A 17,364-nucleotide genomic window follows, 5' to 3' on the forward strand; every position below is an offset into this window, starting at 1 on the left:
CTCAACCCACATATGACGCCGAGTCTTGGAATTGAATCCGGGTCACATTGGTGGAAAGGGTTACGTTTAATTAGAGGGCGATGTGAAGTGTTAGTTTTCTACCCATATAAACCATGTGAGCGTTTGCCTTAAGAAAAACTCTGACCAGGGTGAGAATTGAACCCACGACCTTCGGCTTTAAATAACCGCTACTCTACCGACTGAGCTACAGGGTCACACGGGAGCAGATCGTGGGAATTTAAGATGTCAATGTCACGGCAATGAATATGTACAAGTACAAGGAAGGGTTCCTTTTTTGGTGGGAGGCGAGAGCTCTCACCACCGCCCCACCCCTGTACCCACTGTGAGACTGGGCCTACCGGTTTATCATCCTTATCTGAGAAGACTAGGAAGTCTAACCATTTTGCGGATGTAATTACAAAGGCAGCACTTTCTCCTCAGTTATTTAAAGACCTTGAGCACTTGTTGGTCCGGTCAGAGTTTTTTCGATCCTGTGACCTCCCGCACAGTAATCCGATGCTCAAACAACTGAGCCAACTGATCAGCGGTTAATGTGAGATATGAAGGCGAGGTTTGACACTAGAGAGCTTTAGCAAAGACAACGGCGACGGCAACGAAAACGTCACAAATTTGCATATTTAGTGGGCAAAAACAATAGCTTTGCACGCAGTGCACGTGCATTTTTCATTTTTGTCCATTTCTTTGCCGTCGTCCAAATTTGAGGTTTTATGGAGAACGTCAGCACTTGGGAGATAAATTTTCATTTTCTTCCCTAAATTAAGCGCGGCTCATAACGGTTTCATTCCCGAGGGACTGCTGCACCTTTGTCATGTTAAAAAGCTTGGAATAGTCGCGAAGTGATTGCAATAACGCGTCGTTCCCGTCTTCGTCTACTACTACTACTACTACTACTACTACTACTACTACTACTACTACTACTACTACTACTACTACTACTGCTACTGCTACTGCTACTGCTACTGCTACTGCTACTGCTACTGCTACTGCTACTGCTACTGCTACTGCTACTGCTACTGCTACTACTACTACTACTACTAGGGGAATTTAAGAAACGGCAACGGCTACGATTACGACATCGCCACAAAACAGTAATATCATTGGTCAAAAGAGCATAAATAATCGTGCTGCACGTGCAGCACGGATTTTAGCAAGTATGTTAGCGTTCCTCTGCATAACGACGACGCGAAATCACCAAATTTGAGGTTTTGACGACAACGTAAGTATGCAACAGAGAATCCTTCATTCTCTATTTTAAATCTGAAACCGCTGTTCTCAATTTATTAGGGAGCTTACGAAACGAAGACGACGACGGCTACGAGGACTTCATTAAAAAATACAAATCCGAGTTATTCATGTCACTACGAAACTATTTCATGTAGTTCCGCGTTAAAAATGTGTAGTAACTGTCGAGGAATTAAACTGGTACGAGTGAGTTGGAAGCGTAGGGAGAGAACTGGAAATTCATCGTCATGTGAGTAACGTCCTCCACAGAACCTTGAATTTGGTCGGCGTTTCGTAAGCTCCCTATTTTTAGGATACTTCGCCCATATTGTAGGACGTGAACGAGACTGAATAATCGCGAAAGATTATGATGGAGCTAAGTTATATTTTGAGGTAACGTTTTCGTCGACCGTCGCCGTCGTAGATCTTAAAGGGGCTAGGTCACGCAATTTTAGGCAATTTCAGCATTGATCAAATGTTCACAGAATTAACTGAAATAACAAAATAACAGCTCAAAACTACAGAAGAACTCAAACAAAACACAGGAAAGCTAAGAAGGGACAAGGATGGACAAAACTGGGGAGGATTGAAATGGATTGCATTTGGGTAAATTTGAAAAACATCGGCCCACCTTTTTTCAAATTTATATCAGTTTATATCAAAATGACATTTAACCAGCTGGAAAATCATTCTCAGTTGTTATGTGGCCGTGATTTTGCAAATAAAAGACTCTTAGTCTGCCAATTTGACGTTTAGAGCTCATAACTAACAAAATTAAACAAAATTACCTAAAATAGCGTGACCTAGCCCCTTTAAGTTCCCTAGTTTAAGAAAAGACGACGGCTAGTACCACTCATCGTATTAGTGTTTGAAAATTCACCTCCTGTTCGGTTTAACCTGAAGTTTTCATTTTGCTGCGTCACCACTGACCTGTATGTTATCAGCAATTTCATATTCCAGAGCAGTGTGAAGTACAACCACAGGTTCCCCAGGCATAGATCGATGAGTGTAGACATAACACCTCCTATCTGGAGCAAGGCGCCGTTTCAAATCTCCCCAGCCATGAATTGAATGCACAGCCTCATAGTGTATTATCTATGGTAGCAAAAACACGTAAAGTAGTTTAGCATAAATCATTATTTCGCAAAGAAACCCACAGAATTAATTTATTTCCCAGGGTGGTGGACTACAATTTTCTCAACAACTGTGGTGGGCAAATTTAATGAGGGCAGGGGTAAACATTATCAAGTTTCTAATGTATCCTTCATCTTTGATGGCTACCTCTTTGTAAGTCTGTTGCGTTCATTCACTTTAATGAAACACAAATTCTTTCTTGACAGCCGATCCTGCTAAAATTCATTGGTTCAATTTATTATCTCATAATACATTTTCAGCATAAACATAATCATAAGCAATGATGAAATGGTATATGAAATGAATCATATATGAACTGCGGATATGAAATCAAGTGAAGCTATGATCTTCGCAGTTATGAACGCAATTTTTACAATTGCGTAGAGAAGCCTGAAAAATTCAGGACTTCAACCCCGTTATTTTCCCTGTATTGCCTTATGAAGAAGCGCTTGTTTGCTCAGGGCTGCAGACTTTGTCCGAGGGCTGCGCTCAAGCTTGCAGACACTTTATGCAAGATATAACCATCCACTAAAATTTAAAAGGCGATTTCAAGAGCTTATGCTCGTGTTCTTGCTTATGTCACTCTCGGTTCACACTGCTGATGCCTAAGCTAATGTCCCATCACTGCAAACCAAGCGTAAATATCAGTGAGTTATTCCCACTCACCTTCTCCAAAATACTCGCAGGGGATTCCCATGTAATTCTTCTTAGAGCCAGCAATCCCACAGCAAACCATTGTGCCAAAAGGTTTTTAACTGAGGAATTCAGAGCCTGGAGCTCCTGTCTGGCAACTGGGTCCTTCTCATCATTCAACCCTTCCTTGGAAAAAAACAAAACACATTGTTATATACCTAGACATTCACTCGACAAAACGAGCACTACGATTGGTTGATTTTTGGTCACGTGCCCCTGATCAAATTCATATGTATTCCGACCGATATAATTCCGCAGTTTTTGCCAGCAGTTGTTTGTTTTGCTGCAATTGTTGAAGGGAAAGTCCTGATGTACATGTAACCTAGGTGCCAGACGATGTATTTTTCTTTCGTGAGGAGCGATTAAATGGCGAACGGAGACACGAGAAATAAGAACCTCTGGTCACGGAAGTTAAGAACCTCACTTCCATAGAATTTCGAAATAAGATATCAAACCAAACTTTCGACACAAGCCAAAATATCAAAGATTTGCCGCATCCAGTTGGCAGGACCACAAACACATCCTCACGCTTGATAAAGTTCCTGAACAAAAAAGACTAAAATATCTGAAAATCCAGAATTCAGTGTGTATTGTACTGCACCTCTAATCCAAAGCCTTCCACCACCAGTTTTATTTTCTAAGCACTCCAACATTTGATTTGATTTGATCAGGGGCACCCAACGAGAATATAGTTCAAAACCACTTAAACATGGCATTGTTAAACGTATTTTGGTATTGAAACGGTAGTTATAGGCATATTTCATCTGTTCGGATTTCCTAGCTGAAAGTCTAGTGATCCGAAAATTATAGGGATCAAAACTTACCTTTTCGAACATTTCAGCCAGAAAAAATCCTCCCAAAAATTCTAGGTGACCTTTTTAGGGTAAAAATCCGTTTAAAATCGGCAATTATGCCATTTTTTAAATGTTCGAAAATCCTAGGACAGGCAGGCAAGCAAGAAATTTTACAACAAATGTTCCGAAAATTCCAGATCGCAAATCGTCTTCCGAAGACATATTTTCCGAAAATTGACGTTGGGTGCCCCTGATTTGATATGATTTGTGTTAATTGTTTATTTCAGTTTACAGCGTCCCCAATTAGTGTTCCAGCTCTAGACGCTTAAATAAAGTTCCCTTCCTTTCCTTGCGCTAAAAACCGGTTTTATGGCCACTGGGATACACTATCGCCGCTCAACCAATTAAATTGAGTGTCAGATCATTTTTACTTGGAAAGGACAGGCGCTGACTATGAAAACCAATCAGCGACCATGTTCATACACTGTAATATCAAATCATGGAAGTGAGCTTCTCAACCGCCGCTGTTGTTTTTTTCTTCCGCCACCATGGCTTCACGGTTCGGTACAGCAGCTTCGGCTGCTTATAGAGATCACACCAAAGGAAAAAAAACCCTCTGGTACCCAAGGCAGTCCTGTTGTTTCCCTTGACTTCAAATCGGGAAGCATAAGGACTCTCGGAAGAACAAAACTGTTTCCCTTGGGACCACAATTAAATGTATAGTATTCAGGAACCATATATGCAAAGTCTGTAAAATTAATCTTAAGACAGAATGGAAGGTTGTCAAAAATAGCTGGCAGCAGGCAAAAACCACCACTTAGGTTTTTTGTCTTTGCAACACTACTCTACTCTCCTGTTGGTTAGCAGATATTTCCTTTTTCATTGTCTTTCATCTTCTTCTTTTTAAACACTTCCTGATAACTCCGGCCCATAAAATAATAACGCATAACCATATTAAAGTGACTTGCATTAATTTTTTTGAATATTGGATCAAATCAAAGCCAAATTTACAGCAATAATGACACCTTAGTTCTTCAAGTGTTTAAATGTTTGTTACAGCGATTTGATGAAAACATTATTGTTGTATTTTCGCTACCATCCTTCAGCCCTAAATCATTCAACTATTATTGTTTTATTTCACCAAAATATTGTATACAATCTTTTAAGATCAAAGATAATAATACATAATCAGCACTTACCAACAGGTCGCTTCTCATGTCAACAATATTTTTGACACCACCCTGAAGTTTGCTGATCTGTGAAAACAGCTGAATATGAGCAGGTTCAAGGGCTTGTCGCAGATTTTCTTCAGCTCGCAACATAGCTGCAACTCCATTTTTCTATTTAGCAAAAGGGAAAGAACAGTGAGCTGTCAATTTCCTTTCATTGAAAATTTAGTCTGTTTCATTTATACTTAAACAAATTTCAATATTTATGTTCATGACAAATGCAAATAAACTATGCAAGCAATACATTATTTTTATAACTTAATCATCAAGGAATGACACAAAGGAATGTTCTTTGCACTTACTTGAGGTATTCAACAGGATTTTAACCCCTGTTCTTATCCACAGTACCACTGAAGATTTACCTTTTTTCAAACGTCCCAAACCTCATAAGATTATTTCTTACCACTTGTAATGCTCTTGTCTATTTCGTTGGGCTTTTGGGGAGCTTCTAAAGTCAACAAAGATGTAAAGCGACATATATGTCCACTGACCTGTGCATTTACAAGATTTGATGCAACACTAGCAACCTCTTCATGATCAACACCAAGATCCCTCTCAAGCACAAGGAAAAATGCCAATTTCTCTTCCTTGCAGAGGAAGGAAAAGTTAAGAGTTTTAGTCATGGTGTATCAGTATGAAAACTTAATCAAAACCACACACTTTGGATTTCCTACCTTTGTTTTTAAGCTGCTGTAAAAATGTCTGACCTCTTTTGCAACTGCCTTCCAATAAAAAAGCAAAACGAAAATGTCACTGCCTGGTATTAGTCAGCGTGCTAGTCATTTACAACAAATCCTAACGTAATCTTGTTTGAGGGCTCAAGTTATGTATGGTTCCTGTTTGTTTAATCAATTTATGGTCTCTGAGTGAAAGAAAATGGAAAAAAACAAGGTTCACCAACTGATAGTAAGGACCAGAAACTATGTCAGAAAGACATCTTCTAACACCTTTGATGATTAAATGAGTAGTGTCTTACAGATATATTAATTTTCAATAAATTCTATTTGATACACTTATGGACTCCATTCTAACAAAATGTACAAAAAAGGTGTGGGAAATGTAACGCAAAGAGCCCCTATGAACAAGCTACAAACAAATTAAACCAAAACTTAATTTCAACCTAGACAATAGTTCTTGAAAGTTAATTTTTCAGTCTCAACATAATAAAGTTGATTTACAGAGGCTCATATCTGGTGAATTTTGCTTATGCACCTCAGTAAGACAAATGATCAAAGTCGACACTTATCCTAACATTGATTAATTACTGCTTTTAATCCTGAGCTACTTCCATTGATGGTAAAATTGTCAGGTGCTAGACAGAATGGATTAATGGTGGTGTTTTTTTGTTTTTTGTTTTTGTGTTTGTTACCGCTGCTGTTGTTGATGTCGTGTCGTTCTTTTCTTTTGTTTTTGTTTGTCGTTGCTGCTGTTGTTGTTGTCTGTTTGTTTGTATGTTCCTTTTAATTTTTTCCCCCTTTTGCTAAGCTTGTCCTGTATAGATTTTTCACGTGGTTCAGTATACCTCTAATATGCTTAAGTTATATACATGTAATTTTCTTCTGTAAATTAGTCCTAGGCTTTACAAATGTTTTTTTTTCTATATCCCAGTAAAGCTCAGTGTCATTTCTTCGTTTACTTAAAAGTAGGTGGTGGTCAACTAGAAAGCCTTCGCTACTTTGACCACCACACACATTTTATAACCTGTACTGTAATTATTTTATCTTGTAACCATGTGTTGTGACTATACTTTTCTTTCTATGTTAATGTTATGTAAATAGTGTGAAATAAATGAACCATGAACCATGAACCATGAACCGTAAGGGCAATAGAGGGATCTAGCATCTCAGTTACATAAAACACAGACGGCAAAAGTGACCACATGACCATGACTTTCACACCATTATTCATGTTTACCTGTTGCCATTTCTACGTGAAAGTAGGTATTTTCATGTTTGCCATATCTATGTGGAATTTTCTTCTCCTTTTCTTCAACATAACAAGTTTGTACCTCCAAAACCCTTTTCCAGTTAGGCAAACAAGCAAAAGTAAGGTTTCATGGTTATTGTCGTCGTCATTGTCGGCATTCGTCCATCTGCAAGAAACGATGATGACTGCACGAGTGGCTGAAGAGGCCGACCCACGATCAGCAGTCTCTTTTGCACTTCGTGCAAACATGGGGGGATTGCTGGTTTCTCCCCTCTTTTCTCTTTTGTCTTTTCTGGACTGCTGCCACCCTCCTGTTCTCCTCTGCGACTTCCTCACCCTGCCTCATGGCTTGGCGCCAGGCTGGGAGGTCATTTGCCTGCTTCTCCCAAGTGTCAATGTCTATGCCACACAGTTTGAGGTCTCTTTTGCAGGCGTCTTTGTATTGGAGGAGAGGGCGGCCAGCTCTTCTTTTGCCCTCTGTCAGTTCACCATACAAGATGTCTTTGGGACTGCGGCCAGGTTCCATCGCTTGACATGGCCAAGCCAGTGCAGGCGTCTCTCGCTAAGCAAAGCAAACATACTGTTCATGTTGGCTCTTTTGTGCACCTCTGTGTCTGGCACTCTCTCTTCCCAGTGGATGTGGAGAATGCACCACAGGCATCTCATGTGGAAGCTGTTTAGTATCTACTCCTGCTTCGCGTAGGTGGTCCATGACTCACTGCCATAGAGAAGAGTGCTGAGCACACAGGCCTGGTAGACATGCAGTCAGGTCTTCTCAGTCAGGCTGGAGTTGTTCCACACTCTCTTGGTTAGCCTGGCCATGACTGCTGCTGCTTTAGCAATCCTGCTGTTCACCTCTACCTGGATGTTGAGTGTGCGGGAGATGGTGGACCCAAGGTAGGTTAAGTTCTCCACAGCTTCCAACCTGTGTCCGTCAATGCTGATGGTAGGAGGGTGGTCTGAGTCTTGTGCCATCACATTGGTCTTCTTTATACTAATGGTTAGACCAAACTCCTTGCAGGCATGGGATGGGAGAGATGACTGACAAGCTGCTGCAGGCCGTCTTCTGTGTGAGAAGTCAAGGCTGCGTCGTCCACGAACAGCATCTCGCGGATGAGCGCATGTGTTGAAGAGCTTGTCGTCAGCCCTGGTGTGGATGTAGACTCCCTCACTGCAGTCCTTGAAGGTGTACTGGACGAGCATGGAGAAAAAGATACTGAAAAGTGTCGGCGCAAGGACGCACCCTTGTTTCACCCTGCTGCTGACTGGGAAGGCTTCGGATATAGCCCCATTCATACAGGCCAGCAGGTGCGGGGGCATCCTTTCTTCCGCAGTAGCTCGAACAGGCCACTCCGGCTGACAAGGTCAAACACCTTGGTTAGGTCAATGAAGGCAATGTAGAGGGGCATCTGCTGCTCTCAACACTTTTCCTGCAGCTGGCGTAGTGAGAAGATCATGTCTACAGTTGGCCGGCCAGCTCGGAAGCCGCACTGGGACTCTGGGTAGACGCAGGTTGCTAGGGACTGCAGGCAGGTAAGGGCAACTCGGGCAAACACTTTGCCAATGATGCTGAGGAGCGATATCCCTCGGTAGTTGTTGCAGTCGCTCCTGTCTCCTTTGTTTTTATATGAGGTGACTATGCTGGTGTCGCGCATGTCCTGAGGGATGTGGCCTTCCTAGCATAGGCAGAGCAGTTCATGGAGTTGTTCGAGGAGGGCGGGCTTCCCACTCTTCAAACCTTCTGCAGGAATGCCATCGCTACCAGGTGCCTTGCCGCAGGCAAGGTTGCCTATGGCTTTGTCGAGCTCTTCTGTGGTGGGTGACGAGTCAAGCTCGTCCATGAGGCAAAACTGGGATGGCGTCGAGGGCAGTTTCCGTTATGACATTCTGGGTGACATACAGCTCGAGGTAATGTTCGACCCAGCGCTCCAACTGTTTGCCTTGATCTGTGATGGTATCGCCAGACTTGGACTTGCGGGGGGCTGCTTTGGAAGGGGGTTGGTCCCATGGCCTTCTTTATGCCCAAGTGCATGCCTCTTGCATTTCCGAAGTCAGCAGCTCGCTGTATGCTGTTGCAGAGGTTAAGCCAGTAGGTGTCGGCGCAGTGGCGGGCAGTCTGCTAAGACTTCTTCCTGGTAGAGCAGCGAGCGTGCTGGGACCTGGCGCAGCCTTGTAGGCCAGGAGGGCTTTCCTCTTCTCCTCAGTCACTGGCTCCATCTCCTTCCAGTGGGCCTCGTACCAATCAGCATTCTTATGCTCTTTCTTACTGTAGGTGGTGATGTCTGATGTGTACATGGCATCGCATATGCGGGCCCACTTGAGGTCTGAGCTCTGATCAGTGATATCGGCAAGTGTCTTTTCTAGCTGGCTGATGTACTGCTGCATTCTCTCCTGGCTACTGACGCAGCAGGTATTGATCTGCGGGCATCCCTTCTTCTTGCCTTGGTGGATCTTCTTGGGTGTTATGCGCACCTTGCTGGCAACTAGTGAGTGGTCAGTGTCACAGTTTGCACTGTGGTAGGTGCAGGTAAGGAGGACACTGGAGAGTTCTGCACGCCTGGTGATGACGAGGTCAAGCTGATGCCAGTGGTGTGAGCGAGGGTGTCTCCAGGACACTCGATGGATGTCTTTGCATTCAAAGAAGGTGTTCGACACACAGAGGCCATGGAAGCAGCACAGTTCGAGCAGCCGCTGACCATTGTCATTGGTCTTGCCTCTTCCATGTACGCCGAGGCATGAAGGCCAGACTCCATGATCTGCACCCACTCTGGCATTGAAGCCCCCTAGGAGGTAGCTGGCTTCTGAGTTGGGGATCCCTGATATCATTTCATCAAGGGCCTCATAGAAAGCATCATCCTCTTCCGGGGGTGAACAGAGGGTTGGGGTGTACACGCTGATGATGTTTGCCGGGACTGACTCTGTCGACATGCGAAGTGCGAGGATCCTCTCTGTGCCTGCTACAGTTGGCTCTAAAAAGGCGAGTGTGTGTTCTTGATAGTGAAGCCAACCATGTAGCCGTGGCTCCTCTGGTGGCTTCCCCTGCCAAATGAATGTAGTTGGCCTCTGTCAAGGTGCCACTGTCAGCCAAGCGCGTCTCCTGGAGGCAAGCGACGTCTATGTTGAGACGGGAGAGTTCTCTGTCAATGACAGTGGTCCTCCTTGCATCGTCAATTTGTTGTAGATCAGTCGTGAGTCCAGGACACATGGTCCTCACATTCCAGCTTCCAAAACAAAGTGCTGGGATGTTCTTTATTCTCTTTGTTGATTTGCCTAGTGCAGAGTTTATTGGCCCACTCTTCAAGAATGTTCTCCACTCTCCGCGCACCCTATGGAGCAGGTGAGCCATGGCGAGACAGCACCTAACTGGCGGGGGGCTGCCCAGCTTGATGCGGGTGGTAGCTGCCTAGTGAGATGCAATGATCTCTCCCACCGTCAGGAGTGGTCCTGAGCTTATCACTGGTTTCTACATACTCCTTGTGTTGTGCCGAAGTCTTGGAGACTAAGCTGAAGTGTCCTCTCCAGGATGCTGCAGTAGCCTGGGCGGGTTGTGTGGAGGTCCTGGGCTGCCCAGACATCAAGACCCCCTCACTCAGCCTTGCTGACCTTGGTCCAACAGAAAGGGTGAGCCAGTATGGTCAGTGTTCAGATCAGCTGCAGGAGATGCCGAAGGGTTTCACAGTCGTTCCACCAATCGCATGTAGGGTCTCCACTCCCGGTTTTCTCTCTGGGTTTGCTCCCATAGCCTTCGATCCTCCCAGAATTGACCACAAGGCAGTGGTTAGCCCAGGGAATATACCGTCCCTTACTCAGTCCCTGGAAGAACTTTTTGCTTCAGCAGGTGCGCCCCGAGCAGGCATGTTCTCCAGGATTTAGGTGACCAGAGCCAAGCAAGCCATAAAGCAAGCCAATGAGATTAGCCAATAACATTAGCCACCCTTAGCACCCTTTCATGGTTATACATCGTTCATTACTGACTCCTTACAGCAATAATTATTATTATTTTCTTCATGAACTCACACATACCTCACAATGACTCTCTGTTGACTCACGAAACAAAACATTGAAACTCGCAAAATTTGACAGGCAAGCATTTTCACTTTACATACATGTAGCATCTTTTTCTACAAACAATAACAATGTTTGCAAAAAAACTGCAAGTTGTTGTTTTTGTCTTTTGTTCACTAAATACTCTAGATTAACAGAGTACATCCCGAGTTGCCGTGGGTCATGGAAAGCTTCCCTCCACTTTATGTAATGTTTAAAAAAAGAGCAGCAGTGTTTTATCGGCCAGGGGTTTAAAAAGATGAGTCGTAGTTGAGTGTTTTAGACCCGATAAAACACATGCTGTGAGTTTTTTGAATGGCTTCAAAAACATTCCACAAAGAGCATGTCCCTCTGGACTCAAAACAATGGTAACATTGTGATAGGTGAATATTAGCATACAAGAAAAACAAGCTAATTTGCCTTTTTTGTATTCTTTATATAAAGAACACTAACAAGGAGTGTTTTATCAGGATATAAAAGCTCATACACGTGACGTTTTATCGATGCTTTGACGGGCTGTTAGGCTCATGAATCATTAATGAGTTTTTGAAATACCGGTAAAACATGGAACGGCAAGCTGACATTTGCCATTTCATGTAAACATGGTGCTAACTCTTTTTAGTACATTTTCAGCTCCGACTAATGCATTTCTAGCTTTTTGATTGGCTAAAAAACTCCGACTATGAGCCAATAGTCGAAGTTTTACGTCATATGGAAAATAGTGCGCCAAGATGCTCTTTCTGGACGCTTTGTAAAATTGTGGAAATAAAAATCGGGGGCAAAACCGGGTTTGAGAATTTACTAAAACAATTATTCCATTCGCCCTTGTTGGATATGAAGTGATTACAACCAACTCGAGTCATTTTATCACTTCATATCCAACTCGGGCTCATGGAAAATTGACATGTAGAGTTGGTGTTAATTTATTTAACCCATTCAAGCACCCCCAATCAGCAAGTGAAATCGTCTGGCATTAGACAGAAGAAAATCTACAAGTCTCGCTTTCAGCTAGGGAAAAATTAGGGGACATTACTCATTCACACTTAAAGTGCCCTCAATCTATTCACTGATTACACCAAGAGTACCATAGTTAAAAATGTAAACCAGGGATCGCGTTAAAGTAGAAATCGTGCATTTTTACGCAAATAAAATCCAAAAAATGCATATTCGAAATTTTAATGCGTCCCAGGACACAAGGCACTGACTTAAATAACTCACACAACTTGCTTTGATTTGTCAGTACATTCTGTTGTTTGTAAAACTGTTGGAGTGATCTGTGATCATAATTGAAGTTCTAAGAAATGGGGTTTAAAACATCTAAAAAGGTTAAAACTAAATTTTCGACCACCTTCTGCGGTCTTCTTCAGAGGAATGTACTCTGCAAGTCACTGAATGCAAATATATAGCAAAAGACGTCACTGTTCATTGCTCCTAAAGGAGGAAACCAGTGATGCATAAACAATTGGAAAGGGTGCTCTTTCATTAACAGAGTTCTTGTCCAGGAATGAATGTAACGGCTCTAGAAAAAGCCTTTGTCGGCCGGTCCTATGCATATGCGTCAATATTAATTCCAAGTTGGCTACTCTCTTTTTCTCATAATTTAAAACATACTCTTTTTCTCGCAGAGGGTCACCAAGATTTTGGGACCCCCAAAAAATGCTTGGGACCCCAATTTGGCCGAACATGCGGGTCCCAGGACCCAGATTGAAAAATCCTAGTGCCATCCCTGTAAGCTGTGTTTAGTTTCACATAAGGGCCCAATTCACTGGTAAGAAATCAATAACCTAATCTAAAAAGGTTCTTTGTGGCAACAGACAAATCTGGCAGAAGCCTACATTTGGCATGACATCTCCAGAGGATTCTGTTCTTCGCATTCTTGCTGCTTTGCTGAGCATTTCACGGATTTGAGTTATTCCACTGGGCCAGGGAAGTACTTCACTTGTGTTTGGAGTATGTTCAGCCATCTTAAACAAAAGATTTAGCCACCGAGATTCTACATTGTGAACCTAGATGAAATGAAAATCAGCAACAGCAAAGGTGAGTCTTTTACAAAGATAATAACAAACAAGAGAGTTTTGTGATAGTAACCCCTTAAGGAGGCTCAAAGGGTTTTCCACAGCTAAATGTGGGTTTGCAATGGAAAAAGATTACAACACTGTCAATCCTTTCAGTATGGAAATGTTTTCAGATCATTGTCTAATACTATTGGCCAGTCATTTGCTAAGGGTCTCTGCAAGTCACCAACTGATGCCATGGCAACGGTATGGAACTGCTAAATTAGCCCCTCTAAAATTAAGTTTTATTAAACTAGTTACCTAAAATTAATAGTAGAAATGCTGCCGAGGGGAAGGGAGATGTTCAGTTATGCTTGTGATAATTTAACGACGATTCGCACGTGGAATTCTAAGGGAGATTTTCATAGGTCTTGAGCAGGGATGGTACAAAATGTGGTAGCCTTAAATGCGCCCCCAACTGGACCTCTTTCTGGACCTCCCTCGAGAGAAGAAGATTTTTCAAATGCCAAGACTCAACAGGCCATTCTTTGCAAATTTCAACCTTCATTCAACAGCTTATTTTCTCGCTGTTGATTCGTAACAACCAGACCTCATTCAGTCCTTAATAGATGAAACCCTGATTTGATCATTAAACAATGAATAAAAGCTCATCACCTAAAATCACCTAGCACAAAAGATCATTCTTGCCACCTTGAAGTCAAACGGAAATGCGGTATGCTTACATTGACAGATGTGATAAAAGCTACCTTGACTTGTCATTCAATTTTAGCTGGATGCCGGCATTAATTTCTGGTTTGAAAAATAAGAAAGAAAATCACAAATAAGATAAAACTAGCGTCACACAACACAAACTCAACTTTCACGACAAGAAAACAATAGATGGCTTTCACAGTGATATCATCAAAATCTAAAATCTAAATCGCAAGGTCTTCTGAATTTTTATCTAAAGGAACTTAGTTGAAGATGACCTAGAAATAAATCTTTTTTCTTCCAGTTCCGTGACGTCTAACAGCATTTGTCACCTTGCGTGACACCATTTGGTTGAGAAAAAAAGTATATCCCTTTGAATCCTGGCAGTTTGAGCATATCAAGTACATTAGGAGATGTGTCCATGCACATGTGTTATGTGTTACTGAGCAAGCAGTAAGTGCTTTCATCACAAAGTGAACTCCAGACCCCAGTTGTTCAAATGAGGGATAGTGTTATCCGCCGGATAAATCAATGTCCAGGGGGATAAGTAATAGCAAAACCAATATTGCGCTATCAAATAGATAGTGATTTATCTGGAGGATAGTGCTACACATTGTTTGAACAACTGGGCCCAGATGTTTGTGTTGATTACTGCTGACACATGGGTGGACCACATGGTGTCTCCATACAAAACTCAATAAAGTTGGGTGAAACGCTTGGACAAATAACTCAGGAGTGATGTACTGCCCAGAACTGAGACATTGGAGAGGTGTTTAATTAAAAGATCTGTTTCCTACAACATTCCAAGTTCTTGACCTTTTCCATTGAACGATTTCAAATATATTTTTTTGTTGCGTGACAATGTAAACTATCTATAGTTTGAGAATGGAAGATCATACCGTGCATCTTAATTCCTCCATTCCTTGTGCCTTTGACCACAATCCCTTACGTTTTGAAGAAAAGTGTGTTTTTCTCTCTGATCAGAGAGCTGCCTCATTTGTTTGGTTCAGGCTCACTCACTGTGGCAGCAAAAATATCTTAAGACCTAATGTAGTGACCTAGTATTTTTTTTCAAATTTTCGAAAACCATATTACCCGTATATTTAACAATTATTCCATAAGAGCGTTGGATATGAGATGATAGATAGCCAACGAGGTGCGTAGCGCTGAGTTGGCTATAATCATCTCATATCCAACAAGCGCGAGTGGAATAATTGTTTTATTAATAACGCCCCCAAAATATAGAAAACTAGACTACAATAAAAATAAAAAGGCCCACAAAATCACACGTATGCTTGCCATGTTTGTAGATCATGGTATAATGGCTCATAACCCATGATGGCTTAGCCAATCAAAACTCTCAAATTACATTATCCAATAATCCAGTTTTTAAAAACGTATTTTACCATGTTCTGTTACCTAATACATAGGAAGAAAAAATATATCGAGTGGACCTTAAGTTATTTATGAAAATGCGGTTGCAAGATGAAAAAAATTATTTCACCAGACAATAAATTTTTTCAACTTTCTCTAAGAATGCAAAAATCAGGGTAGGTCACCTAAATAAATTTCAAGATATAGTCCTACATTCATGACAAAATTTTTCCCAGTTTTTGCAATTGTAGGTCACATTTTTATTTCTGGTCACCAGTTTTGATTCAAGAGCTGATGTGAGAGGCCTAAGTATTGCATGTGTGACTTACTGTACTGACGTGTGCTGAGCTGAAAACCCTTTAATTAGCCTCCTTAAAGTGTCTTGTATGCACTATCCCACACCCACTCCTAGGCAACAGGACAAGAAAGATGCCTCAGATGTGGATTTTTGTTATCTAGTATATAATAAACAGAACATCCCATGAACGCGCAGGGAAACCAGTTTTATCTTCTTATGTTGATATGATTATTCTCATTCATTCACTGCGCTCACTCGTAAGAGATACCATCAGCACTCAGTCTCCTCTCCTTCGCATAGACAGCATAAAGCATAATATTCCTTTTCCCAGAATGTAATCCCTCTACCACAGTAGATACAAATCAAATAACAATTATTGTACTATACACTGCTAATCAACATTTTGCTCTGAAAGATGGTAATAAATATGATAACTAACCTGAGCAACTTTGTTTGAGGAAGCAAGGTTTCGAGCTGCCCTAAACAGAAAAGGATGATCGTAAAATAGTACTTTTTTATTGAAATCCTGTAGATGTGAAAGGGATCTGCAAAAAGAACAACGAGCAGAAAATCAATTAACAGAACACATAGAACCATCGTACGTCACCTACACATTTATGTAAGGCAAATACATCTCCCACCAAAAAGGTTGCTACAGTATATCAACGAGAATTGTGTTTCGCGTGCAATGAGTTTCTCACATCTATTTCCGGATCTGATGGTGGATATTTTTCCTGTCTTTTAAATCACTGCTTTAAATACATCGGTAAAGCCCGTGAATTTAATTCAATTTTCTCTGCATTCCTGAGTACTCCAAAGCAACCAGTGATCCGTGATCCAAAAAATAATAAATTATTACCGGTATTAATTGTTAAGACTGTAAAATTGTTGAAAGCGATTCCGTGGGAAGGACGTGGAAAACAGCTACAAAATTTATCGTTAATATTTATACACAAATAGCGAAAACGTGTCTACAAGTATCTTTGACGTATTGCTTACCTCAATACCCGCAAAAAGTTCCTGAAAACTCTCATTTCTTGGTCGGCAGCCACTTCAGCGGATAGGAAGTATAATCATGAGCCCGCAATTTGAGGTCGGCGCTTTGGAGTGTATGATACAATAAACTGTATCTTCCTCTCGAGGAAAAGGAAATGAACGAAGGATACCTTGAGGTCTTTTATTTGTGTCGAGAGAATTATTCAAAACTCAAACGATCAAAAGGAAAACTCGCAAACGGATCATACCAGAAAAAGTTAATCGGAGGACGTAGATTTTGCGGGAGTGGAATCGAATCACGTAGGTCAAAACCGGCATCCCTAGTGAGCTAAAAGGAGCAAGGCTGACATAACGGTGAAGGAATATATTGAAAAAAGCCAGTATTTCGAAAGGCACTGCCTTTCTTCATCAGGGTTTTACAAGCAATGATGTTACAATTTGAATACTAATATGGCGTGTGATTTGATACAGCCCTAAAGAAAAGGCCTGGGTTGGTCGAAGCATGGTTATAATTGACCAGCGTTAAATACAATGGAAACCTATAGGTTTTTATGCCTCTTACCAGAGTTACTGATCCAACGGTCAGCGCTAACCAGGCCTCCAGTAACGGGCCCAAGGATTTTAACGGACTTAACGGATACGGTACAATAATAATAAGAAATGATAATTGAAATGATATAACGGTAAAGAAATATAAGGGAAAATTAAAAGTGGATTACACTGATCAGTGCCGGTCATATTTCCGGCTTATTCAGACCTAAAGGTTCAAGAGTGTTCTCCGCTATGTTTATGAGATATGCTTGTTTTGCTTTGCGTACACTGTCACGATTGGAATGAATGAGCTCGAGTGGAAAAAGAGAAATGTCGTTGGCGGTGTGATTATTAGTGAGGAAGTGTTATGAAACTGTGGTAGGAGTGGAGACGTTCGT

At 41.7% G+C, this 17,364-nt stretch overlaps 1 protein-coding gene across 6 annotated transcripts in view; it reads right to left on the reverse strand.

Moving 5' to 3' along the window:
• Window positions 1-16,525, reverse strand: part of LOC137996617 (malonyl-CoA decarboxylase, mitochondrial-like) — a 29,431-nt gene extending 12,906 nt beyond the window's left edge. The window contains exons 1-11 of one of the 6 annotated variants that reach the window (XM_068842117.1): window positions 16,439-16,467; window positions 15,879-15,984; window positions 15,471-15,549; window positions 14,667-14,786; window positions 13,800-13,866; window positions 12,898-13,068; window positions 5,767-5,814; window positions 5,584-5,679; window positions 5,063-5,203; window positions 3,043-3,195; window positions 2,173-2,337 (exon numbers count right to left, since the gene is read on the reverse strand). In XM_068842117.1, coding sequence (XP_068698218.1) covers window positions 2,173-2,337; window positions 3,043-3,195; window positions 5,063-5,203; window positions 5,584-5,679; window positions 5,767-5,814; window positions 12,898-13,026 — 732 coding nt within the window. In that variant the 5' untranslated portion in view covers window positions 13,027-13,068; window positions 13,800-13,866; window positions 14,667-14,786; ... (1 more) ...; window positions 15,879-15,984; window positions 16,439-16,467. Of the gene's footprint in view, window positions 1-2,172; window positions 2,338-3,042; window positions 3,196-5,062; window positions 5,204-5,583; window positions 5,680-5,766; window positions 5,815-12,897; window positions 13,069-13,731; window positions 13,867-14,666; window positions 14,787-15,470; window positions 15,550-15,878; window positions 15,985-16,438 lie in introns of all 6 variants that reach the window. The other 5 variants (XM_068842118.1, XM_068842119.1, XM_068842115.1 and 2 more) reach the window with 5 other exon arrangements.
• Between the last annotated feature and the right edge of the window lie 839 nt (window positions 16,526-17,364).

The sequence above is a fragment of the Montipora foliosa genome, chromosome 3 (genome assembly GCF_036669935.1).
Source record: "Montipora foliosa isolate CH-2021 chromosome 3, ASM3666993v2, whole genome shotgun sequence".
In the NCBI taxonomy this organism is placed as follows: Eukaryota; Metazoa; Cnidaria; class Anthozoa; order Scleractinia; family Acroporidae; genus Montipora; species Montipora foliosa.